This window comes from Phascolarctos cinereus, unplaced genomic scaffold, assembly GCF_003287225.1.
Source record: "Phascolarctos cinereus isolate Bilbo 61053 unplaced genomic scaffold, phaCin_HiC Scaffold_1;HRSCAF=81, whole genome shotgun sequence".
NCBI lineage: Eukaryota > Metazoa > Chordata > Mammalia > Diprotodontia > Phascolarctidae > Phascolarctos > Phascolarctos cinereus.
In genome coordinates this window covers 42118389-42146099 of record NW_027555514.1, presented here as the reverse complement: position 1 = coordinate 42146099, position 27711 = coordinate 42118389, and the positions used below count along the sequence as shown (strand labels likewise).

Here is a 27711-nt window from a genome sequence, read left to right as displayed (position 1 = left end):
AGTTTAATCTTTAGTGCCGTTTGAAGAAAATCAGAGGTAGTCGCTCCGCACAGAGAAAGGACCAATGATCTTCAGCAGCTGCCACCCGCAGGGCAGGCAGGTGAGCCTGGTAGGGCACCTGGAGGAAGGAAAAGGAAGCAGCATGTGCCAAGCAGGTCAAAACACCACTACCACCACTAGGACCCAGTCTCTCCCTGATGGAGGCATCCCTGGCACCCAAGGCCCAAGAGCCTTTAGAATAACAATGCTGCCAGCCCAGTGCCTCCAGCCGTCATCCTGTGAAGCAGCCCGCGTGAAGATGCTGCCTGGCAACTGCTTCTTCAGGTGCTGCAGCCACAGCTGCTGGAGACCCAGAAAAGAACGTTCTTGGTGCTGTCAGTGGTTCAGTGTCAGAAGGTGTTGTGATCTTATCAGTGGAAATTACATTAAAGAGAGGTCATTGACATCTGCTTTGCTCCTGCCCCTCAGGGACCATTGGACCTTTCCCTCTGACTTGAAGCTTAAACCTTCTGTGTGTTGTCTTCCTCATTAGAATGGGAGCCTCTTGAGAGCAGGGACTGTCTTATACTTCTGTTTATATCCCCAGTGTTTAACACAGTGTTTTGTATGTAGTAAACACTTAATAAATATTCATTCAAACTGCTCTTCTAAAGATCAGTGTAGGAAAGTTGTTAATCATGTAAGTGAAGGGCAAGCTAGGTGGTACAGTGGATAGAGCACCTGGCCTGAAGTTGGAAAGACCTGAGTTCAAATGCAGCCTCAGACACTAGCTGTGTGACCCTGGGTAAGTCACTTAACCCTGTTTGCCTCAGTTTTCTCATCTGTCAAATGAGCTGGAGAAGAAAATGAACCACTCTAGTGCCAAGAAAACACCAAATGTAGTCATAAAGAGTTGGACATGACTTAAACAACTGAACATATAAGTGACTTTATAGTATTTTCAAATAAATTCATAATAAAAATTCCTCAATAGAAACTAAAATTATGTTTTTGGATTTTCTTTTTTGGCTAGGCAGTGGGGTTAAGGGACTTTCCCAGGGTCAAACAGCTTAGTGTTATGTGTCTGAAGTGAGATTTGAACTCAGGTCCCCCTGACTCTAGGGCCAGTGCTCTATCCACTGCACCACCTAGCTGCTTCTAGAAACTAGAATTCTGAATAAGTTTTTGAATCCTTTCTTGAAAGAAATATCATGACATTCTCTTAAGGGTAACTAATGCCATTGTTTTCTTCAACCTGATATGGGAAAAATATTTACCAGTGAATTCATGTAATAGGTAACTGCTTTCAAATAACTCTTATCACAGTGAAGAAGTTCCAGAGGTAAAAACCTAGGCTTTATTATGCTTAAGCACAAGTTAAGAACTCAGAAAGATAATCCTGAATCAATATTGGAGTTTGGGAAAAGTTTTTATAGAGAAAAGTCATGTCAGACAGAGAAATCATTTTTCACATATAGCAATCTTTATGGCCATTTAGACCATAAAGGTCACACAGGCCTAGTCAGACAGAATTACAAATTTATACTTTTTCAAAAGTCATTAAAGTTAAACAAACTGAGCTGGACCTGTTTAGTTATTAACAAACGAAGTTACAGATTTAAACACTGAGTTTGCAAAAATCTGTACATTTAAAGAATTCATAATGAACTGACAGAAAGAGCAATTTACATGCTACAAAGATAACCAAAGGGTCAGAGCCAGGGGGATCCTTCCGTAAATAAAGTAGCTTCACCCTCTTCTTGAGAGGTTGTAGATTCCATAGTCCTTCTTCCTTTCTTTTTTCTTTCTTATTTCAGAAACATTAAAAAGTCTTCCCTTATTACTATCATTCCATGAGTCAGATTTTAGCCAAGTGAGGTTACTATTAACAGGAGACAGGCTTTAGTCAGCCATAAATCCAGGAGAAACAACCCTGAGCCTCAAATAATAAAATTCTAATAAAAGGAAATAAAAAATTCTCAGAAGATCTGTTGTAAACCCTCATTGAGTTGGATACACTAGCTCTCTTGGTGACTTGCTTAGGTCAGGCAAGGAGAAAAATCGGGTGAGCTGTTACTGTCATGAGCTTTTTGGTGACTTGATACAATTTTCTTTGATGGCATCTTTTTGTGTTGATATTTATGAAAAAATTAGGGTATTGATAACATCTTACGGAGATGTGATGGTATATTATAAAGGATTTTTATGCATTTTTAACTGATGCCTTTATTTCTCTATATCACTTTAATTTCTAGGTGTATCCTTCCACCTCCCCTATCCAGGAGGTCTTTTCTTGTAATAAAGATTTTTTTTAAGGAAAAAAAAGTTTAACAAAACCAACTAATACATCAGCTATACTGAAGGTATATAGAATGTTTCATTCCCCCCACTTCTCAAAAGACTTTATTATTATAATATGAAAGGAAATTATTCTAGAAAGTTGCATGGGACATTGAGAATGCAGCTCAGCATCCTGTTGACTAAATAGTTTTGTATATATGTCTTGTACCTTTTAAGTCTTCAGCCTCTAAAATGAGAATAATGCATGAGTCCACAAACTATAGCTGGGATTTGATGTCATGTTAACTCATGTTTTATGGAAGAACACATAAAATAGTAATATAAAATTTGATAGCTTTTCTGATCAGATTAAGAAATATGACTCCATTTTTTCCCCCATTGCCCGAACTACCAGACAACTTTGTTTTAAAGTCTTTAAGTCTTGTTTTAAACTGTTGTCTTCAGTGAAAAGATTTTTATCGTTCCCTATAATTCTTCCCCCATCCCCCACATCTGAGGAATAGTGACTCTCAAAAACAAAACTAGATTGAGACCTTCCTTTAAAAAATAGAATAGTATTGGGGGTTGGAGGAGCTATCCAAAGCCATCTACAAGAAGCAACTTAATTCAAATGTTTTCTTAGAAAAAAAAAGTCAGATTGTGCGCCATCTTGGGGAGGGTAGGGAGGGGAGAAAAAGGGAGAAAAAATTTTCAACTCAAAAGCATATGGAAAAAAAAATTAAAAAATTAAAAAAATTTTAAAAATCTATGTATCTAAGTAAAAAAAAAAGAAAAAAGTCAACAAAAATTTGAGTAGCATTATTTGAATCCCATCTTTCAGTGAGTCTAGTTGGGGAAATTTATCATAAGTGTAAAAATATTAATATGAAGAAGTATGTGTTGCTATGGGTATCCTGGTCATTATATTTGTTTTTAAAATTAAGAATAGGAGACATAAAATAAAGTAAAAGGCTAGCATGTATTCTATTTCATTATATTTTGGGGGAAGGACAGTAGGAGGAAAGCAGGGAAAGGAAATGGAGGCAAAGAATTAAGAGGGAGAAAAAGAGAGAGAGAGAGAGAGAGAGAGAGTTGGACTGTTTGCCTGGAGGTAGTGTGGTGGAAAGGAAAAATAAGGCATTTAGAATGAGATGGTTGGATTTTGTTTTTCAGCCCTCACGTACCTGTGTGACCTTGGGCAAATTGCTTAACTTCTGTTTCCTCAGTAAAATGAAGAGGTTGATAAGGTGCCTTCCTAGATCTGTGATCTTATATTTAATACAGACCATCACCTAGTTATTGTTTGTCCTTTGTTTGAACAGGACCAGTGACGTGACAGTGGTGTCTTGACTTGTGCATGAAATTGGATTTAAGGGAGGGAGAGTTACACAGAGTTGTCAACCTCACTCTTTCTCCCGGAGTCTTGAGGTCCAGTGGCAGGACAGAAGTCAAGACCGCTGGTGATGGTGCAGGATGCAGTAAATGGCCTTGTCCTCTGTGATCTCTGACCGAGCTCTAAGAGCTCCACAGCACATTCTTGGGGTTGATACCCGCTAACTTATCGATGGGTTTTTGAGGCCTGTTGGCTGCTCTCAACCTGGGTTAGCCTGTCTGCTTAGACAGTTTACCGGATGTGCATATGCTACAGCTTCTTGGAGCCTCAGATGAGAATTGGGTGAAAGGTGGACACCAAAGGTGGATAAAGAGCCCTGAAAAGGGCTTGGCATACCCTCACACCAGAGGTACTGGTCCTTCTGAGCACCCCGTGTGCCCCAGCTTATACCCCATACTCCTTAAACCTACTAAGCCCTTAATAAAGTCCTTATTTCTCTATTCTGAAATTTAGATGCGACTGATTTCAGACCATCACTCCTGGTTATTCATTGCCCTTTCTGTAAGCTTTTAAGAGCTTTTATCCTTATTTCACTTCCACTGCCTCTTTCCTGCTCCCCAGCAGAACCCGTCCATGCAGCAAAGAAGCAGCTAAGCAGCCTTGGCCATGCCTGAGAATGACAGCCTCCCTAGGCCACCACCTCTCCCTGAAGCGCTAAGAGGCACTTAGTGACACCAGTGTCACCTGCTGGCCAGAGTTCTGAGGCCTTTTGTTGTACTTTTCTTGTTTAAATATTATGGTCATTGTCTACATTGTTCTGCAGTTCTGCTTACTTGGTTCTGCACTGCATCATACAGGTCTTCTCAGATTTTTTTGAATCCTGCACATTTGGTTTTGTTTTTTTCTCTCTCAGTGCAGCAGTATTCAGTTATAGTTTGTTGAGCCAGTCTCCAGTTGATGAATACCCACTTTTCCTGGGCAGCGAGGTGGTGCCATGGTGCAGAGCGCTGGGCCTAGAGTCAGGAATACTTATCTCCCTGATGGCCACAGACACTTGCTCGCTGTGTGACCCTGGGCAAGCTACTGGAAAAGGAGCTGGAGAAAGAGAGGGCAGACCACTCTAGTACCTTTGCCAAGAAAACCCCAGATGAGATCACAGAGAGTTGGACACAACTGAAAACACTTGAACACCACTACCGCTTTCCTTCAGTTCTTTGTTACTACAAAAACTGTTGCTGTAAATATTTTGTTGAGTTCAAATGTGATTTCCCCTTCTGTCTTTGGCCTCCTTTGAGGTATTTGCCTGGTAGTGCTAACCCTGGCTCTGTGGGTAGGAAACCTGCTGCTTTGAAATCAAGTTCAAACCAGTATGGCCCTTAAGGTAGAGGTTTCCAGCCCATCACCTTCCCATTCCAGCCCATGACCATGGCCTCCATTTATTCTCTTTTCTTATATTACCTGAGCATCTCAGAATTCTGCCAGAAGAGTCTCTAAAATGCGCAGAGGGAGCTATGAAACCATGATGCTTATGTTCTCAATACAAGTGTTCATACTCTTGCATCACTAAAAACAAGAACAAGAATAGGAAGATGGTGCCAAAGACCGTTTGTTTTGCAGCTGAAAAGCAAAAGAGTGAACTTCTTAAGAATTGTAGCTGATTGTAAAATTCTATAGTCATAGTTATGATCATCTGAACTGTATAGACTAAGATTAAGTAAGCTTTATTCTCTCCATCAAGACATTTATTCAATGTCTTCTGTGCTTTATATATTAGAACAATATAGGTTTCATTTGATAACAGTTTTTTAAATTGTCTTCACATCATATTGACAATTCTTTTTTGGTGAGATATTCTTAATATTCAGGATAGAAAGTGTTTGAATTGTCTTCTTATAAAGTGAAAATTCATCCTATAGAAGAAAGAAGTCATAAAGTATTGATGGAGGTAGTTTGGAAAAACATTTATTAAAAACATAACAAATAATGACACAGATCTACATGAAGTTCCTCCCTTCACTGGCACTTCTCACCTTAGACGGCCTCATAAGGAGGAATTCAGGAGCAGAGTGTGGCTGGATCAGCCAGATTCATCAGCATACTAGGACTGGTATTTCAGCCTCCCATGGGGGACTATTTGGGCCGTTTTAGTAAATGAAGAACAGGTAATAGCGTGGCAAATATATTGGTATAGGTCATGCATAAATGCAGTGTTGAATATTAGGTTTAAATTAATTAATGTCTTTAAATTAATGATTTACAAACCCTCAACAAAATGTTTCTGGTGCAGCAATTATAAAATTCAATCATTTTTATATTGGGGGGGTGTCAGTGGGGTATAGTAAAGAGAGCTTGTCCTACACAGCAGAATCATATGAAATGCTAATTTTCATAGAGTGTGGGTATAATACTTTCTTAGTTCATTCTTGGTACTCCCTGCCTGGATGTATCTGTGATGTCATTAGCATGGATATTTCCTCCATGACTTTCTCATTCTATTCAATCCTGTCCATGTTTTCCTTTTGCCATACATAATATTAAATCACCCTTTAACATAGCATTTAATGACCATTACTTTTTTACAAATTGTTTAAAAGATTGGTAAGCCTTTTATAGTAAGTGAGCTTATTTTAAGTCAAATTAAAATTGAGGCAAAGAAAATTTATGAAAAGCCCACTAATAGGGATTTTCTCAACTAACCTTTATACTTGGGACTTCTTGACTGTCTTTCCTTCTGTAATAAATATATTCCCCTTAAATTTCCTACTATGACTTGATCTGAGACAGGTATCAGATGGCTTTTGTAAAGCCAGCTAGGCAAATTCCATGATTCCAGGCTACCAAGCAGAATTTATAGGGGCAGCCAACCAGTGTGCTTTTCTAGAATGGAGAGAAAGAATCTACCTCACATCTGTGAGGAAAGCGTAATGAATATCCTAGTTCTGCTAGACATTTACAAGTATTGTGCGTGAGAGAAAGAGGCAATAGATTGCTGTGACCACAGACCTGGAGGTCCTGCGGGATAAGAATAATTCCTATTATCTGACAGAGGGAAAGAGAAAGGAATTAGAGGGTGGCCAATACCTAGGAAGAGATCTGCAGGCAGGAGAATGTTACCTACATCAAGTTGGAGGTGCAGGCTTCAGCTGCAAGAAGAAAACACATTGTTTCTGGGGGGAGACTTTGCCAGAACACGTTTGTTAGGGGATTTTTCCCCACTATGGAAACATAAACCTGTGTGATTTTTATTTATAATGAAAATAAGTTAAAATGTAGGATTTACCTTTCTTTCAGAAATTTACTTTATAGGTGAATTTTGGAATGCAGCAATTATGCTAAGTAATCTAATGCTTGTCTTTATAAGAAAACATAGTTTCCAGTTAATTGACTTCAGATGCCGATAACATATTAAGTTAAGAGCTTAGATGCTCTTACATGTAAGCTGCTAGTAGAGTTCAAACTTCTGAAAGGAGACAGTGTCCTGCTTCAGTCGCTATACTGAGCGTCCTTTGTGGTAGTCTTTATCCAAAAGTATATTAGAAAATTGATTTCTGGTTATTTTGAAGAATCTTTGCAAAGGATAACAGGAGCACAGCACCGTACCGTGTTGAACTCTGTCCTTCCATCAGGAGCACAACAAAGAACCTCAAGTAAAGGACAAAGGCCCAGGAGGCATCGTGGAGCCTGCATCCTTGTTTAGTTAATTGGTAACTGTGCTCCTCAGTCAGTTTATTGGCTTAGCATCATGTGCAAAATAAAGTGGCCTATGAGAGCCATCAGTGTCCACCTACAGCAGTGTAAAGTACTAACTAACGCTAGTGGAAGGAAGTAGAAAACTCACAAAGCCTGGCAGTCATCAGCTGCCTCTGAGGGTACTGCCTTATACGGCGTAGTACAATCATGGCTGTTCGAAAAGGGGATTCAAGAACAGGCTAGTAATGTGTTCTGTGTATGTAGTTGAAGAAGGCAAGAACATAAAATATTTAGAGACATTTCCATCAAAAACTATTAAATGTTTTGGCATTTAGAGGCATACTTCATTTATCTGAAAAATTAATTTCCCTGTTCATACTAGTTAAAAGAAGGATTCATTGTGGTCCATAAGAATCTCATCAGATTATAGTTATTTGTACAGAAGTGATTCATAAGAATTCATAAGTGATTCATCAGATTATTTTTATGTGTATGTGTGAGAGAGAGAAAGAGTAACATTCTTTCAATGGAATTTTAATATTCCAAATCTTTGATTCTATCTAAAGTTCAGTTATCTGAATTTGCAGGTTATTCAGGATAAATGTTATGGTAAAAAAGTATGTGTATAATTCCACATTTGAGACTCTTTCTACATACCTGATGATATGCTAATATTGTCTTTAGCATTAAAGCGTTTTATGCTTTTTTATAATGAGCTATAATATTTTCTTACATCTTTCCAGGTAAGTCGTGAAGGAAATCTATTCATTCTTATTAACCATGTGTTTTGACCATACTGCGTATTGTCCATTGTCTTCTTGACACAGTGTGAAGACATGGGTAAATAAGGGCTTTCCACGCCTAAAACACAGTAAGTCTTATTATGTGCTCTGTCTAGTCTCTTTTTCTTGCTTTGTACCTGCCCCTCTCTTTTTTCGGCCATTTATTTCTCTGAGGACTTCCTTTGTAACCATGTCTGCATAAGTCCTTATTTTTGGTATTTCTGCTCTGCTCATCCCCGCCATGAGCCTCTTTGGCTTTGGGGTTGACCCTCAACTCGTGTTCTTGGGAGACATAGAGTGTGCCACGTGACTCCTAGCCATCAAACATCACTGGTGGAATATGGGTGTTAAAAGATGGGATAAATTTGGGGTCTTTACAAGCATTGTGCAGTTTCACAGAGGCAGTCCAAGCTGTGCTCCCTCCTGCTCCGTTCTGCACCCAGCTTGCTGTCCATCGCGTCATGCTGAGACACATGTACTGACCCAACTGCATGTCATAGTCCAGGCAGTAGGCATTCTTTATTCATTCAGCTTTTCCTCTGTGGGTAGTAAGGGTAAACTCTGGAGTGATTATGAATCTCATTTAGGCATTCCAGTTCAGTTTTGAGCACCCTTCACAATCTGGACCCAACCTACCTTTCCTGTGTCACGAGACATTGCACTCTTTCCCACACACTGTGATCTCACCAGACGGCTCTCTCTTTGTTCCTCACTGTGGTCTCCGTGTCTCACGCTGTCTGTTCCACGTGCATGCTGTGCCCTCCCTTCTTAACTCTGCAGTGGGATGCATCCCATCCCATTCTTCCTGTAAGACAGAATTTAACTTCCTTTAAGCTCAACTCAGCCGAGGTCTTCTGCGTGAAGCCTTTCTAACTGCTAGTGCCTTCCTTTATGTTAAGCTTGTGAATATTTGCATTTATTCATTTTATGTTTATGCTGTATATGTTTTTATATGTACTTGTCTCCCATTCGTGGGTCCCTTTGAATAGGGATTGTATCTCCAGTGCCTGGCACAAGCTTAATGCTTGGGTGATGTTTGTGGGTCTCATTTAGTAACACAGAAGGAACTTAATAATAAATGGTTATGCAATTGAATTTTGACTGAGTTTTTATAAAATTATAAAAAATATTTCTAAGAGATGCTTGTGTGTTTTATAAGGGAAGATGATATTAAATAAAGTTTTATTTGTTCTGAAGAATTATTTTATGTTAAAAGGAATTTTATCAGTGGGAATATCCTCTACTGAGAAGTCTTTGAGTTGTCTGAGACTCTGAGAGATTAGTTGAAACCAGCTTGAGAACGTACAAGTGCAGAAAAATTTTGAAATATCTAATTGCATTTTTAAACTGATAATTAGAGTTCCAAGACCATGTTCTCTTTTGCTTTCTTTTTTTTTCCTTTTCTTTTTAAGCAGTCAGGGTTAAGTGACTTGCCCAGGATCACACAGCTAGTAAGTGTTAAGTGTCGGAGGTCAGATTTGAACTTAGATCCTTCTGACTCCAGGGCTAGTGCTGTATCCACTGCACCACCTAGCTGCCCCTTCACGTTCTCTCTTGAATTAAATAACTTCTTTCTAGTTCCTCCAGTAGATATTTTCACATACATTGGTGACTTAATTTCCAATGTGTGAAATAAAGGGTATAATTTTATTAATAACAGTAAAAATACATCGTACTTGCCTAGCCCTTCGTGATTTGTAAAGCACTTTTACAACTATTTTCTCATTAATCCTCATAAGAACTCTATGAAGTAAATAAGAATTTTTATTCCTATTTTTGTAGATGTGGAAGCTGGGGGTCAGAGATTAATCAGTTGGGCCTCAAGGTCACACGGTAGTGAATTATAGAGTGAGAGACTAGAACCTTGGTTACCTGACTCTTATATGCAAATCTTTTTCGCCTTAGACCATTACAATTGAGCAGCCTGGTGGCCAGTGGATAGAAGGCTGGGCCTGGAGTCTGGAAGACCTGAGTGCTTCCTAATTGTGTGACCCTGGACAAGTCACTTAACCTCTATTTGCCTTATTTCCCCCATCTGTAAAATGGGAATAATATCAATACCTACCAAGCAGGGTTGTTTTGAGAATCAAATGAGATAATATTTGTAAAGCACTTCACATAAAATAGGTGCTGGATAAATATTAGCCATTTTTAACTGGTAATTCTTGTTGACTGAAAGCAGCAGTGTTTTTTGGTACAAAACATGTGTAGCTTGTTTTTGTTTTTCTATTTATCATATGCTCACTAAAACCTGTGCACTGGGTGTTATTATAAGAGCTAGAGATACAAAGAAAAAAAAAGAAATAATCCCTCTCCTTAAAGAGTTTATATTTTGCTAGAAGGACGCACATGTGCACAGAAAAGTAAGTTCAAGGCAGTTTGAGAATGGATATAGGGCATGGGGAAAACTTAACTTGGGAGGTAGAAGCCGTATCACTTGAGAAGGAAGATAAGGACCCTTAAAGGCACACCTGTGTGGGATTACATTTCAGATATGGGACAGCTTAGGTGAGTGCGAGAGGGAGAAAATGAGTGTCCAGAATGAAAGAATCGCTCTGGTCGTGCTACAGTTTGTCCAGAATGTGGCTGCAAAGGTGGATGGGAGCCAGAGCGGAGGGCTCTTATGTAAGCTGCTTACACTGGGGAAAATGAGAGGGACTTTAACATCCCAGTAACTTTGCAGTGTGTTCAGAGGGTTTTTGTTTTGTTTGTTTCATTTATTTTCTTTGAACAAACATTTTATTGAGCACCTGTATTGTATGCAAGATACTACTCTAGCTGTTGGGGCTCAAAGATAAAAAAAGGTAGTCTGTGTTCTCAGGGAATTGTAGGTGGATAAGTGTACAAATGTGTACAAAACAAAACATTGATTCACACAGCAAATTGGGGCCACTTAAACCCCTTCGCTGTGCGAATTATATAGTGCTATGCAGCAAAGTACAGATTGCAGTCTGAGAGCTCTTCTTCCCCCTCCCCTCCCCCATATTGTTTTTCCTAGAGTAATAAAGCAAGATGTTTGCTGTATCTGGTCCCATTGCAGGTGTTTTGAAATTTGTAAGTTATTTTGATGTTGGGGGGGCGGGGTCAAAGTCTCATATCAAATGTGCTTTAGAAAGTGAAAGCAGTTGCAACCATGCTAGGTCTGGAGACATTATGTCCTTCCCAAACTTTCTCCTGTTTTTTTCTGTGTGTTCTTTGTGAGCTTTTGGAGGCAGTGTTATTTGTGTTATTGCCTCATGCTACCATATATATGTATGTGTGTGTGTATGTGTGTCTTATCGGTGCCCCTTTAATATTGTACTACATTACATTGATTTGTGCAGATGTCTTAGCTGGCCTAGACTGTAAATCAGAGGTATCAGACTCACCTGCCTGCAGGGGGCTAACAAAACTCTTGAGTACTGCAGCAATCAAATTAAAATGCAATTGGGAAATGTTTAACAAAATAAATAAAAATACAATACAACATAAATAATGTCAATTTGTGGCTTTCTCAGTCAGCATGTGGCCCTCAGGCCTCCATGGAAACCCCCGGCTGTATGTAAATCACCATCTGAGCAGGGACTCACTCCAGTTGTTCTTTTTGGTTCTTCACACGGTGTCTGACACAATTCAAGGACACCTAGCATTCTCCCATGTATGACATTACAGTTCGCATGCTAGTAGATTGAGTTGTGCTTGTTTAGTTGTGTCCAGATCTTCCTGACCTTATTTGGGATCTTTTTGGCAAAGAAAACCACTTTAGTAAATGGTTTTCCATTTTCTTCTCCAGTTCATTTTACAGATGAGGAAACTGAGGCAAACAGGGTTAATTGACTTGCCCAGGGTCATATGGGTAGCAGCTAGGTGGTGCAGTAGATAGAGTACCTGGCCTGGAGTCAAGAAGACTTATCTGTCTGAGTTCAAATATAATCTCAGATGCTTAGTAGCTGTGTGACCCTAGGCAAATCACTGAACCCTGTTTGCCTTAGTTTCCTCATCTGTAAAATGAGCTGGAGAAGGAAATGGCACACTACTGCAGTATCTCTGCCAAGAAAAGCCCATATGGGTCACAAAGAGTCGGACATGACTGAAAACAGCTGAACAACAGCAAGATTGAGTTGACTTGAGTTACCTGAGGAAATGGATCCTATATTCAGCTAATTTCGTTTGATGCTTAAAAAAAATCATGACCTTTTAATAAAGGAAGTATTCTATTAAAACTTTTCTACTAATGGTTCTGGTACTAAATCAGGTTGGACATTAAGGGGCTCAGGTGTGAAGTAAATCAGGACCTTTTCAGGGGATGATTAAAACCTTGGTACTTTCTGATTGTTTTAAATAAGTGAAAGAAAGCTGCAGCAAATTGTACTTCATTTGTTGGGACAATGGGAAAATGGAATCATGAATGAAGAAGCTCTTATTAACTGCTGAAGTGGTGGGAAAGAACTTAAAACACTTAAAAATTAATTCCTTTTCCTTGTGGTCTTCAAATTTCTCCTCAGGCACGTGACCCCAGAAAAATTCTACATAGAGCCTTGTGACGATCGAGTGGACGATGTGCTTGCCATTGACCGAGTCTCCACAGAGGTGACCCTCACAGGTGTGCAGAAGGTGGGGAGGGGAGGCTGCGTAAAATGTTACAGTCAGGAAAATCCCAAATAGCTTTGAATTGGGTGGGGATGGCTTTCAGAAGGTGCCTTATCACGGTTCTCCGTGTAGACTTATATATGTGTTAGTACCTTACTTACTTTTAGTATAGTATCTAAAAGAAAAAATACTGTTGAGAAGAATTTCAGGTTGTCCCTTTTTATTGAGTTGATCATTTGAAAATATAATTATTTCTGTGTTTATATGAGGAAGATTATTATAATTAATTATCATTCCTCCAGTGTAATTTATAGGGTATTAGTTGATAGGATTTTAGTATGTTTTTGTTTGTTCGAACACTTTTTTGATTACATAGGACCACTGATGATAAGGTTAGTAAATGAAAATTACTCTCATTCTAACTGGAATGCCATACTGAGGTAGCCACAATGTTGTGTAGTTGAGTTTGCTTCTCTGTGCATATTTCAGTCTTGTATCTAAGAGATGAACTTGCTTTTCTTTTCTGGGTGTTAAATGTAGTAAATGTTTTATTGGTAGATTAACAATTTAAAAAATTATTATGAACTTAGACATTAAAAAAAGCATTTCCGTACAGAGAGCAGAATACAAAAAGAGGATTCTGTATCAAACTGTTAGAGGTGCAAGACTTAAATCTGTACACAGGAATGAAATATTTAAATGGTGCTTTCCAAGCTAATTGGGCCTCTGAGCACCTTTGGATGTATTAATGGAACCTATGTGCTACTACAGGAGGTCTGGGTGGAGTATCCTCAGGATAATAGGACTCAGGAGAATCTCAGGAAAAAATAGAGGAAATTAAGTTTTTCCACATTGAGAAATTGCTACACATGATACAGGTGTTGCACATAATTTTATAGCTAATGTAAAAACAATGTCATTAGCACTTAAAATTTTCTTCCAGAATCCCTTCTCACATTAGGTAGACTGTCAACAGATGGAAACGTTTGTTGTTGACCACAATTTTTTATTATCACAGTCTCATAGGTGGAAGGGACACCAACTAGTCCAAAATGTCTCTGAACCCAGAACCCCCCAACAGAATATCCCACATGTGGTCGTACAGCTTATGCTTGGTGGAGACCTCTGGTGAGAGGCAACCCAGAGTCTTCCACGGCATCCCGTTCTAGTTTTAGATAACATTAGTTGTCTGGAAACTTTTACTTTATTATCAAACTTAAATCTCCCCATTTGCAGCTTCCCCCCTTGGGTGGAAAGTCATGAGGCCTTTTAGAACAGCCCTTGTCATCTGATAGACACTCTCAAACTTAAAGTGCGCCCAGAACTGAAAATAATGGAGTGTCATAGGAAAAAGCAGGCCTCACTCTGTGATTTTCCTGCATGCCTATGGTGGGGACTTTCTTTTTGAACCTACATAATCCTGTGCCCAGGACTTGGGTTCTGATAAGAATCTAGGGTTAATTTTAAGCCCAGGCAGGTCTGTCCTGTATAGGTACTACATTTGCATAGTGGGATTAAGATGTGGCCTCACTCCTGTGTATTTTTCCAGTTGCTGCTGAGTAGCGCTTAAGTTTTTGTCAAAGCTGATGAATAAACCTGGCATGGAAGTGGCCCACTAATTGTTGAAGGATAACTGAAGAATTCTTATGGTTGGCACTTTCTTTTAGGCTGGCAGAATTAACTTTCCTTTGGTAGCTGACCAGAATGGGAGCCATTTTAATTTAATGATGATGATTTAATTAAACTAATTTGAAACCAAACTAAATCTGAATTCCAAATGTTTAGGTATTGTCTTTTGATGACCTCCTCATTCTCACTCCTCAATCAGTCAGAGTAGTTTTCCTAAAGCACAGGCTTCACCATAGCTCTCCCTCCTTTACTGAGTAAAAACTCTAGTGATTCCTGTCATCTTGAAGATCAAAAATGAGTCCCTTTGATACAGTTTGGCCCCTTCTGACCTTGTCAGTTTTCTTAAATGTTATTCCCTTCCACCTGCACTCTGTCTCGCCTCTCCATGGCTTTGCACCGACTACTTCCCATGCTTGGAATCCTTTTCTTCTCTACTTCCACTTCTCAGAAGTGCATCCTTCAAGATGCAGCTCAGATTCCACCTACAGGAGGCTTTTCCCACTTCCACCAGCTGCTAGGGTCTTTCCCTCCAAAATGATCTTCCATCTACTTTGTATGTGGTATGTGGTTGCCTGTCTTTTTATGTATAAACTTCTTAAGGTCAGGGACTGTTTTTGCCTTTTTTTAAAAAAAAATTTTATTGATCTCTTTAGTTTTTATATTGCCTTACTATTTCCCTGTATTCCTTTGCTTTCTTCTCTGAGAGCCATCCCATATAACAAAGAATTTTTTAAAAGAAAAAGAGGAAGAGAAGGAAAAAAAATCAGGAAAACCAATCCAGATATTAAAACAATCTGAAAATATTTGCAGCGTTCCACACACTGAACTTCCCACTATTCTGAAAGGAGTAGAGAGAAGTGTCCTCTGCCTTTACTTTGGTTTATCTTTCTTTGTAATCGCAGCATTTAACAGAGTGAATGCTGAATAAATGCGTGTTGATTGATTCTTCTCCTTCTATTTAGTGAAGAAAGATGTTCCTCCATCAGCTGTTACAAGGACAATATTTGGTATCTTGGGCACAATCCGACTGGTAGCAGGTAAGAAAAATTAGCTGGATTGTACAAGTAAGAGGATTGATAGAAGTTGCTCCTAGTAGATTATAAGGTAATAGTTAATGCTGCATTTTTTTATGGGTCTTGGGTAGTAATTTACTATATTAGATTAGCAATTTGTGATCATTGTACTTTGAGGCTGATGTCTGAAAGTCATACCATACGTAAGATTCATGCCTTATTTGTCAGCCGAAGGCTATACTTTAAAACATTCTCTTTGGAATTTTAATTTGAACTGGGATTTTTGGAATCCCTGGGCTGTCAACTTTAAATTCTTAGTGAATCCCAAGTGTTTTTTTTTCTCAATTTAAAAGTTTTTTTAAGTTATACTAGTGGAATGGGTACAGAGAGTAAGAATTTGATTAGAGGACATAGGGGCTTTACCAACTCTGTCTGTCCCATCTTTGTAACTTGCTACAGTTTTCATGTTTACCCTTGGGGCTGTTGCACCCTCATATCCCTTTCCTAGTTAGTCTTGGTAACTTGGATTTACTTTTTAGCCCGTTCCAGACAGGCAATAATGTATCTCCCTGTTGAAAGAGAAGATCAAACCCTCCTTCCCTGCACCCAGATTTTCCATTCCACCTGAACTTGTACCTTGCTCACGTGGAAAATCTCTCTCCTAGCCAGTGACGAACAGCATTGTCACAAGCTCAGACACTTGTGCCCATTGTTTTGAAGGCTTTGTAGGACAGGCTCCATGGGAGGGCAGACAGACTGTTGCCTCTCTTGCTCCATGGGCATTGGATTGTCATAATGGAGTCATGGATTCTTCTCATGTCTCAAGCCTTGTTCCCAAACAAACCCATGAGCCCTGGGCAACAGACTCTGTGAACTGAGTAGCCGTTCGTACTCGGTGCCGGGACGGAGGACAGGATCTGTTGCCTTGTCTCTCCTTTCCGGACAGCAGTCTGCTCAGGTTCCTCCATACTGTGCTGTCTTTTCAGAGGGACCATGATCTTTCATTTGGCATTGAAATGAACGAAATGGATAGTTCATGTTTTGGAGCTGTTGTTTTTTGGGGAGAGGGGTGCTTGACCCAGTATTTCATCAGGATACAGAACTGATTAGGAAACTGTCAATGCAGAACAGGTGATACCTCATCTGTAACTTAGAGAATTTACTGGGGCCACATCATCGTTGGCGGGGAGGTGACTCACCCAGTATCCAACAACTGTAGGGGACCATCTCTGCCCCATTCACTCTACTATACTGTCTCTCACATGTTCATAAACATACAAGTCCCAGGATGTTTTAGTATGGCTTTTATTTCTAATCTTTTTTTTTTAAAGAAAAATTAGACTGTTATTATCTGCTTTGAAATTGCTTTTTTTTTAATAGCTCGTGTGTCTTTGCTTTTATAGGTAGTTATCTCATTGTAATTACCAAAAAGAAAAAAATAGGCGAATTTTTCAATCATGTAATATGGAAAGCAACAGATTTTGATATCCTTTCCTATAAGAAGACTATGCTACACTTGACTGATATTCAGGTAAGAGCCCATTACTAAAAAAAACTTTCTCTCTTTTTAAAGGCTGGGGAAGGAAGAAGAGCAGTGAGAAGCAACTTCTGAGACATTTTAATCAAGCATTCCCTAAAGTTAAATTTAAACTATTTGGCCTTTGGGTATTTTTAAGAGATGAATTATATTGTGTTACTTTTGTGCCATACGTTTGTTTTACATTCATTTAACCGTAAAGGATAACACGATCTTGTGTATTTGCTTACTGATCTTCATCCCAGATTTAATCTTATATAATATCTGTGGTCTTACTACTACTTTAAGGTAAATCACATTTTGTTTGAACTAAGATTACAGGGCTTTTTCTTGTTTTTAGTTTTTCTTTTTTAAAAGAAGAGTTACTCCCAAAAAACCTTAGTTTTTATATGATAAATTTTCAAACTTCTTTTAGCGTTTTAAAAGAAAATCAGTACTATTTCAATGACAGTGAAAATATAGGATAAATTGAAGATAGCTTTGGTTTACTTCTAAATAATCTTACTTTTGGCTGTCTCTAAATAACTGAAGTTTAAGAATGAGTAAGACAGCAGTGTGACTTAATCACAGCCCAGGCAGGTGTTGTCATGAAGTCAGTTACTGTTAGAAAAACTTTTTCCTTCATTAGACTTTCATCATTGGGCCTTAAGACCTTTTTATTTTCATATTTTAAATATTAGTCTCGGGTATCTTATGTATGTGGTAAATTTAGGACTTGAAAGAATGAAAGAGCATTTATTATATGCTCACTATATGCAAAGCTCAGTGATGAGTGCTGGGGTTAGTTAGAAAATCAGGCCCATCTCCCTCCCTCGAGGAGCTCACAGCCTTATTGGGGGATGGTGCCTGAAGGAGGAGACTTTCATGAAGAAGCACATTTTAAAAGAACGACCAAAAAAAGACTGCTTAATAGTGCTTAATTTCCATTATTCTCAAAAAAATTACATGATAGTTTCTTTTTTGACATACAAATTTATGAGGTTATGCCATAACCAGGGTGATAATTAAAATCTAGGTGCCTTTTGATTTTTGATATGTCATTTAGAAAAGTATAAGGCTCCCAGATATACTATCAGCATATTAATTATCTTAAATGAAACATCATAAGGCAATAATATTTTACCAGATATAGTGACTGAAATAAAGAGCAGAGTGCTTAGGAAGTCATTCAGTGTTTGTAGATAGGTCAGATTAATATAGTAAAAACAGCAACGCTTCTCAAATTAACTGACATTTAATATAATGCCAGTTCAAATACCAAGGAGTTTCTTTGTAGAATTAGATAAAATTATAATAAAATTGCTATGGAAAAACAAATAGACAAGACTCTCAGAGGGAAGATGGGGGGATGGGAGGGCAGGTTAAGGTGATGTTACACTCTGACTTTAAAACTTAATCTTTCAAAAGAGGTTATTATTAAAACTGTCTTGTATTGGGCAAAAAATAGGAAAGTATGTCAATAGAATAAGTATATCAGAAATCCAACCAAATGCATACCCCAAAAAAATAATGTTTGAAAAGTTATAGAAAATAAAAACTGGAGAAAAGTTGCATTATTTAACAGATGTGCTTGGCAAAAAACATTAGCAGTTTGGCAGGAGCTAGATTTAGATTCATGTCTCAGACCACATATTGTAGTAAGTTCCAGCTAGATGACTAGCCGAAGCATATGGAAAAAGAAAAGGAACGATGCATTTTGTACACCTTGTCTTTCTCTTTTTATGCTGTGAATGTTTGTTTTTTCTCTGCCTGATAGCATGATTCCAACTCCTGCTTTCTGGATTCATCTGATGTGTAGTCAATTTTATTCTGGCCCCTTATGTGTGTATGTCTTGCTTTTTTCATGTATTTCTTTTAAGCAGCAAACAGTGGTGTTTTGTTTTCTTCTCCAATCTGTCACTTTTTTGGGTTTGATTATATTTAATCCATTCACATTGTGAGAGTTAGGTTTATATTTTCCTCCAAGTGACTCTAATACTCTTTTTTTCCACCTGAATTAGGATTTTTTTCCCTCCTCTTCCTCTGTAAGCACAATACTTTATGTCTCTTCCGTTATTTTAGCTTAATCTACTTTAAGGCAACCTTGTCCCCCAGGCTCTCTTCCCTTCTTCTTCAACATCTTCTCCCTTCCTTATCTAGATTGTTTTGGAGTTTTACTTATTGGTTCCTTTGTCTTTCTTCCTTTCATCTAGTTATTTGATTCTTCACTTCTTTTCCCTTCTCACTTAAGTAATCAAGTAAAATCTCTCTTCTCCTCCTCCCCTTCAAGTTGTTTTGCTCATTTGTTTTTTAATTTACTTTTCCATACTTTTTTCTAAAAAGGATTTATCCTTGTTCATTTCATTATTTATCTTACCTTTTTATCTACTCTAGATTGTTTTTTCTTTGACTCATGGCCCTTATACTTACTTAGTCTTTCCTTAACTCCCCATGTTCTTCATGGAAACCTGTTTTGGGTTTCTTCTTATAGTTTCTGTGTTCATTCCCCCACCTCACCTTCTTTTCTGTTGTGCTTTACCCTTAAAAATAGCAATTCCTGAAGGTGATAAAGAGGACATTGTCCCGTGGTAGGAATTTTTCTTTGTTCCTGATTGTACAGATCATTATTAACCTTTGCCCTGTCCATGGTAATTCTCTCCTTCCTCCCCTCCACCCTTCCCCATTTGCCATGCAATCTGCTCTCTGGGTCTATGTCCTCTCATTCTTCTGGGTATCAGTTGCCCCTAGGAGCTCTGATGCCGCCTTTTCTGAAGTGCATGAGTGTCCTTTCTAACTAACAGATATCTGTAGGTTATACGCATTGTAAGGTCCCCATCTTCATTTGTAGGATCTCTCTCTTCATCAGAGTACCCTGTCTCACTACTGAAACAAGATTTCCCTTTCTTTCCCCTATCTCAGTCCCTCTGTTTGCCTCCTCGCTTGTTCTCTTGTAGACTCTCTTCCACCTGAGACGCCACAGCAGTTCTTGTTCCTTCATTGCTAACCTTTCATTTGATTACTGTAATCACTTATTTCCCACTATATCACTTGTTTTCCTCTATCTTCTGCCTCTCCCTTTTTTTTTTTTTGGCACACTCCCATTCTGTAATTTAATCCCACAAAAATATTGATTCCCTTGTAGGCCAAGGGTCTTAAAATAAAAATTTGTTTAAAGATTCCTCCTCCTGAAACATTCTTCTTTAGACATAGTGAGAACCCTTTACCATCTCATGTTATTCATCCCTGTCTCTAGTTACAGGACAACAAGACCTTCCTTTCGATGATAAACCACGTCTTGAGCATGGATGGCTTTTACTTTTCAACAACATATGATCTAACACATACTTTACAACGGTTGTCCAACACCAGTCCAGAATTTCAAGAAATGAGTCTGTTGGAAAGGGTAAGTTTCTTGTTGAATAGCAGTCCTTTCTGTCATGATCAATTTATTTTGTACAGTTAAGGTGAGGATGATTGGAAATCTAGGTTTATAATGCATATAAGGTAGCCATTTAGAAGAGAACCCTTCTCAGTATTTTTATTTTCACAAAATTGAAGCAGAGTAACCAGTAATGTATCCCTTAACCTCCTCAGAGTTAAATCTAGAAATACCACTTCCAATTTTTCATTTGTAATGCCTACATAATTATATTTACATAATGACTTTACATAATAGGGCTCTTTCCTCCTACCTCCTGCCTTTACCTTTGAAGTAGTTTAAGCCTGTCATTTCGCAGTGCAATTTGTTAAACTTGCAATGTAATTTAGAACTCTTTGTCTAATTAGTCTGTTTAGGGCTTCCGACTGCCACTCAGAATTCTGGATGTCAGAATATGCGGTAATTACATTATACCTGTTACCAATTAGGAACAGTACTACTGATATGAATTTTAAATTATACATAAAACTGTCTATATTACATGTAGCCAAAACAGTTATAGAATTTGCTTTCATTTTGTAAAAAGACTATTCTTTATCTAATTTTATCTGATATTTAGGGTAAATTTTAGGATTTGTTTGAGCAACCAAGCAGTTTAGAGTTTTAACTGTGGAGAAGTTTTTAACACTAACTTTTCTTAAAAGCCCTAATTTCCATTGTGCCATAAGATTATTGTAAAAGTTTGGCATCCTCTTTATTAAACAAGTATTAATTTTTCATTTTATTGCTTTTATCTTCTAATAGGCAGATCAGCGATTTGTATGGAATGGTCATCTTCTTAGAGAATTATCTGCTCAGCCGGAGGTAATGAGTGCTAGAGATATTTGTTAATAATTCTAACATATTTCTAAGGTGGTTAATAAATAAAGTCTGTCACCCTCATTTCTAATATATAGAACGTGATCTACCTTAAAATTTGGCAGAATTTGACTTCAAAAGTAATGAGAAGCATATGCCATGTAATCACTGGAAAAAGAAAAAGTGGGTAATTGTACTTTTTCCAGTATCAGTAAACTCAATAGAATCCAGATGCAAGAGCAGAAGAAAAGGGAAACTGAGTCCAGCCAGTGACCCATTCCGCTGAGTATTCTTTGCTTTGATAGTGACCTGAGGCATGCTTGTTCTCTGTGCAGTTGACCTCAAATATCCATAATTTCCTTTAATAATCAGTATTCCATGAATTTCTCTAAAGTCTTTTCAAACCCTTAATGTACTATGTAACAAGTTCTTTAAATTTATTTCCCACTTTGCAAAGTGGAAAGTAAAATTTTCTTTGATTTATCTTGAAGATAATTCATTCTTCCAGAGACAACCACCCTTTTACATTCTTTATGTAATCTTATAAAATCAGCATATCCCATCTTAGCCTTAATTTTTCTAAACTGAAGATTTAATTGTTTTAACAAACTCTGCTCATTCAGAAACTTTAATTATAAATACAAAGCCTCCTATGGGTGTGAGGTTATATTCCTGTCTAATTGGCGGGTGTCAGCAGATAGCAGAATAAAATTTTAAAATACGTTTTGAAATAAATTTTGGAATAAACTCCTTTGGCAACAGTTGAGCTTAATTTTGCATTTTTCAGAACATGACCTGTGTTTATCCGCTTGGCAGTGGAAATGTAGCAAGACTGCGCCTCCCAGAGCTTGATCAGACCCATTGGTTGTGATCTGTCCACGTTGACTGGTCAGCACAACTGATCCTTCTATAATTGTACAGTGGAATGTACACATGATAATTGACCAGTTAAATGGAAAGTTATGGTCAGAAGGGTTTTGTAACAGCTTTGCTGCCATGTGCGTAGCTGCCTAGGTGCTGACATTTTCTAAGGAAAACTAATTTGCAAATATTGAGATAGTCAGGAAAGAGACTTGGCCAAATGGAACCACTGCCATGCTTGTCCATGCTCAGTCCCATGCAAAACAGCAGTATCCTTCTTCATAGAAGTTAGGAAACACGTTTCAAGATTGATTTATTATATCCAGAGGCATTTGTCTAATTTTTTTATTTTTCTAATTTTAAGAAAAATCGTCCATTCCATTGGTAACAAATACCATTGATGAGCATAGGACCTTAGCACTCATGGTTCTTCATAAGATCATTGATTATGTTGGTATAAATAGATCCTCTGTCTGTGCTGATTCCAGCACCTCAATGTCAGTGATAGATTTTTCATGAGTTGCCGTGACTAAAAAATACTGCTGCTGGTCAGCCTTCTTAATGAAAATACCAGTTGCATCTGCCTCACAGAATGAAGGGTATTCTCAAATGAGATAACACTTTGCGCATTGTAGTGTGCTGCATCTGCTGTAAAATGTCTATTGTTCTTGTTGTTAGCTGGGCACATTCCTAGATGGCGCTATAGATGGCACTGGCTTGCTTGCCAGAATTCAGAGTTACTTCGGTTCTATATTGAGTCATCACAGTTGGACTTAGGTAGATGAATTTTAATGATAAACAGAACTCAGTGACCATAAAGGGAATCTTCTTTTCTTGGTGGCTAACTTTGATTCATTCTACACTCTCTCAAAGCCTGCTATTTTTATATTATTTTATTTGGGGGGTGGGGTGGGAGGCAGACAGGGTTAAGTGATTTGCCCAGGATCACACAGCTAGTAAGAGTCTGAGGCCACAGTGGAACTCAGGTCCTACTGACACCAGAGCCAGTGCTCCATCCTCTGTGCCACCTAGCTGCCCTAGGTCTATTGTTTTTGAGTAATATTTATTACTGATCAAAACTTGATTGAGGTAGTTGAAAAACCAGTTATTCTAAATCTGTTTTTAACATTGTTAGCCCAGTTAATTAGGACCAGGAATTCCATTGAGCACCACTACCTGGGAATTTAAAAAATCATTCCTTGGATGAGAGGCTTCACTGGTATTCCTAGAGTTTCTTCTACCTAGTTTTGCAATCCTTCCTACTTTCTTTACTGTTATAATTACAATTAGCTTAACATTTGTAAACTCAAGGTCATCTTGAGAAATGCTCATGATAACTGATACTTAAAAAGGTTTCAGGATCAAATGAGTAGCAGAAGGGCTTAAGTCTGTATAGTATGAGTGGAAGGCCGTGTGGGTGTGTGTATTTTTTTCCTTTAAGTATAATCAATCACTGTGATAGCATATTTAACTTATTTGGGTTTTATAGTATTAGTGAGAAAAAAACAAATAAACCTCATTTAGCTTCCCAAGTTTATTCTTTGCATATTGGTTGCTGAAAGCTCACTATTTTCAGTCCAGAGCCTTCTGACCCCAGTGATGGACCTGGGTATTCTAGAATTGGGAAGATATTGGTGTAGGGCGGACTGGAAAATGGAGCCACTGAGCCAGCACTAGAAACCCATCCTGTGACCTCTTTTGTGTCAGTACTGACTTAGTTCTGGAGTTGTGTAGTTCCTAAAGCCTGAAAAGGCATAAGGTGCCTTTTGGTAACAGCTGGAGTATTTCCAGCCACAGCTGCTATGATCCCTTTAGTCTTGGGGGCTGCAGGCATATAGCCATAAGATGTGGATGCTGTAGGGGAGGATACTGGCAGAGTTAAGGTAGGGGGACACTGAATTTCAAGAGAGGTATAGGTTAAAAGTTGAAGGCAGTAGCAGTAGAAGATGTTCCTGCGTCTTTTAAAGGACTTTACATTACATTTCTCATATTGGCTCCAAAACCTTTCCCTTAGAGGAGACACTGAATAATGTGTATTATCCCTTTTCCTCAGTCAGATAAACTCAGATGTAGACAAGGAGGCAAAGTTGGTGTAAAGTGATAACCCTCAGGCCAAAAAGATGTACCTAATTGCTTAATTTATTTTTCCTTTCCTTTATTGATAAAAATGATTTGACCAGTAAATAGCATGTTGGGTGTGTTTTGTAACAATGTGCAGGGAAGGCAGAGGAGAAGAGAGGATAGTATAAATGTTGTATAGCTGTTCAGTCTCATTTGTAAGCTAATCGTTCTATTGAAAATTGAGCTACTGAATTCTATTTTAAAAATATGACTAAAACATCATTATTTTCAAACTTTCAGGTCCATCGGTTTGCTCTCCCTGTCTTATTTGGATGTATCCTTACATGATTGTGAGATTTGTTAGCATTCTAGAGAAAATATTTTTAAAATCTCCTTTTTTTTTCAGTGTAATTATGTAGAATTGGTATCAGAAAGTGTTGTTGGTGGGGGGACATCAGCACACAAAATTGGAAAATAAGCCACTAAATAAATAGCGGTATAGATGGACTGGGTCTTACGGGTATTTGTAGAGAAGGACCTGGAGAACGTGAGAAAAATTTTAGTTGAAGATACTTTTCCCCAATTCCTTAGGAAGGAACATCTAGAGTTGTCAGAAAAAAAAGTAAAACCAATTGGCTACCTCTTTCCCACCTTAGAACTTCTTTTCAGCTTGGCAGAGCATTATCATACTCATTTTGTGAATGAGGACACTGAGGCCCAGAGAATTTGTGACCTGGCCAGATCACATAGTTAGTAAATGACTTGAGTTGTTGTTGTTGTTCAGTTGTTTCAGTATGACCAATTCTTCGTGGCCCCATTTGGGGTTTTCTTGGCAGAGATCCTGGAGTGGTTCGCCATTTCCTTCTCCAGCTCATTTTACAGATGAGGAAACTGAGACAAACAGGGTTAAGGGACTTGCTCAGGATCACACAGCCACTAAGTGTCTGAGGCCAAATTTGAACTCAGTTTCATGCTCGCTCTCTCTCTTTTTTCCCCCATGTGTATATACATATACATACATATACATTTATTTACATGTACGTGTGTTTATACACATGGGGATTATGCTTCATGTTTAATAGAGCAAACCTAGGTTAAGTTCCTGTTTCTGCATAAATAGTTTTGCCTGACTTAGAGCTTGCTCCATAAATTTTCATTTGCTTTGCTCTTTTCCTCATGTGCACACCAGCTGTTGCAGCTGACTTAATTTTGTCATGGAGCGTGTGTGTAGTGACCTAGTTGGCATTTTTCATGTTCGGTAGCTAGGTATGTTGTTTTCTATTTTTAGTTTCATATTGGATAATCCATTTTTTTCTTTTTAAAATTGCTTTCACATTTTCCTGAATGGATGTCCTGGAGCTAATGGGCTGGCAGCTGGATTTTCAAAGTAGGGCTCATTTCCTTGATGAATTTAATATTTTGGTCTCTTCTAGGGAACTAGAGAGGATATTAGGCAAGCTGATAGCACAGGAGGGTACTGCATCTTACAGCTGTGAACTCTTCCACTCCTTAAGCCTTTTCCTCAAAGCAGGCAGTATATAGTAGCCATTTCACACAGATAAACTAAAGATATAGATAAGGAGACACAATTGGGGAAATGTGATATTCTCTAGGTGGAAGATTTACCTAATTTCTGAATTAATTTTTCTTTTATTTGTAAATCAATAAGCAGTTAAAAAAATGCAACCTCAAAACACTACCTCCCCTAAATAATATTTTGAAATAATTATTACTTGAGTTAGGTTCTTTAACATTTCCTTGTTTAGCTACAAATGCCTAAGCTGGGTTGTTTAATTTACTTGCATGCTTAAAAAAAAACGAACAACAAATAAAACCCTGTGATTTGATTGGTCGGGTGGCTCTGTCCAGTGAGTGGCATGGATCAAAGTCCCTACCCCGCCCCACTTACAGTTTCTGGAGTTGCAGTGGCCAAAAGTAATTAACCCTGTGATGGCCAGCCAACAATTGATAAAGCTCTTCCAACTCTGTGAAGCTGGCCATTGTATTACAGACAGAGTTCTGTTGCTCGACCTCTTCTAGAAGTTATTACAGCTTATCTTGCCTGGAAGAACTGGCATGTTGCTTGCATGGCCTTGAAAAACCTGGACTCACCCTGGGAAGAGGCGTCAGTGTAGGACTTGAGGTGAAGGGCCCACCTGCTTCTCAAAAATAGGCATGAAATGTTTACCACAAAGATGAAAATAAAGAGTTGTGACTATTTATGTATAAGTCATCGTGAAGATCTGCATCTTTTCTGTTCTTTCAGTTTTGAAAATAAGGTCCTTTGCTAAGATCAACATTTGAATGAAACCTGAACATATTCACGTGTCATTTCTGTTTTTTGTTTTTCTTAATGCTTTTAAAGTCATCACTATGCACTCTTGTTCCATTAATGGAAAATATTTTGACTGGATTCTCATCTCAAGGAGGAGCTGCTTCCGAGCTGGCGTGCGTTATTATGTGAGAGGTAAGATTCATCTCTCTGGCCCTTCCCAAAGTCACCATCTACAGGGAAACCAAGATAAGGCTTTTGGGTTGTTTAGAGGTGATAAATTTAACTTTTCATGTTCAGCTGGTTTTCATTATTGTTTATCTTGTACTTCAGTGTCATAATTAAGAAGATTCTCTAATCCCATAAGCATTTATTAAGTGCTGCTATGTACTAGGCACTGTGCTAAGTGCTGTGGATACCATTAATAAAAAGAAAGGCAGGCCCTGCTCTGCTTATAATCTAAAGGGAGAAATAACCCACAAAAGGAGGTGGGGAGAACCACCAGGGAGTATGGGGGCATCTTATCTCTTGGAGGTGAAACCACGAAAGGCAGCAGATACAGAGTGGAGGAGCTAAGAGTCTAGGCATTGGGAGGAAGGGAGAGGAGGCCAAAGTATGTGGTGTCAGTCAAGAGTGGAGTTAGCAGCTAGGTGACGCAGTGTCTGATACACAGCAGGCACTTAATAAATGCTCACTTGTTTGTTTGGTTATACTGCTGGCTTCAGTGTTCATTGTTGGAAGAGAAGGATTATTGTGTTTTACTGTGAGCATGAAAGCAGAATCAGAACTAGAATTATCTTCCATGAGTTCAACCATATACCGGAAAGGAATTGTGTTAGCCTTCCATCATGACTTATGCTTTCAGTTACTAGTTGCTTTAGCCCTTGCCCTGTGGGAATGTCTGGGTTTTTGTTAGTTGTTTCACATTCGTGTTGCCCTCTTTGAAAGCTCAGTTGTATCTGAGTCGCTTCTTCAGTGCTTCACTGTTCTGGGAGCTTACCCAGACGGGTGTTCCCTCCAGGAGTGCCAATCACAGACCAGCCATGACTTTTCATCATTATTAGGACATTTACACGTATGGTGATATTAAAATTCCAGCACAATTTTCCATGTGTGTCATTAAAAACAGCAATAGAATGTTAAGAGCCAGAAGGTGCCTTAGATTACCCAGCAGACTCTCTTATTTGAAAGATGAGGTCATGGCTATCTAGGAATGAAAAGGGGCTTGCCCCAAAAGGTTCCTTAATTAGTGAGTGGCAGACCTGGGGCCACACTTACAAACCAGCACTATCAGTAGGTTTCCTTTACGGAAATATTCTGTCTTAAGTGGAAATTCTTAAGGAAAAAAAGAAGTTATACATTCTTGGCAATAATATCACAAAATTACTAAAAATTGTTCTGATCTATGACTTATGCCAGTAATTTAACACTCTTCTTGGACTTCCTTTTCATTATGTTTAGTTTAGCATAGTTTATCACCTAATGGTCT

At 38.3% G+C, this 27711-nt stretch overlaps 1 protein-coding gene across 1 annotated transcript in view; it reads left to right on the top strand.

Annotated features, from left to right (window-relative positions):
* The window catches only part of SACM1L (SAC1 like phosphatidylinositide phosphatase), a 54213-nt gene that overhangs the window by 6209 nt on the left and 20293 nt on the right, over window positions 1-27711 (top strand). Inside the window, exons 2-8 of the mRNA XM_020987328.2 lie at window positions 12549-12646; window positions 15225-15299; window positions 16679-16806; window positions 20045-20194; window positions 20975-21034; window positions 24251-24284; window positions 26316-26417. Of these exons, the coding sequence (XP_020842987.1) occupies window positions 12549-12646; window positions 15225-15299; window positions 16679-16806; window positions 20045-20194; window positions 20975-21034; window positions 24251-24284; window positions 26316-26417 (647 nt within the window). The remainder of the gene's footprint in view (window positions 1-12548; window positions 12647-15224; window positions 15300-16678; window positions 16807-20044; window positions 20195-20974; window positions 21035-24250; window positions 24285-26315; window positions 26418-27711) is intronic.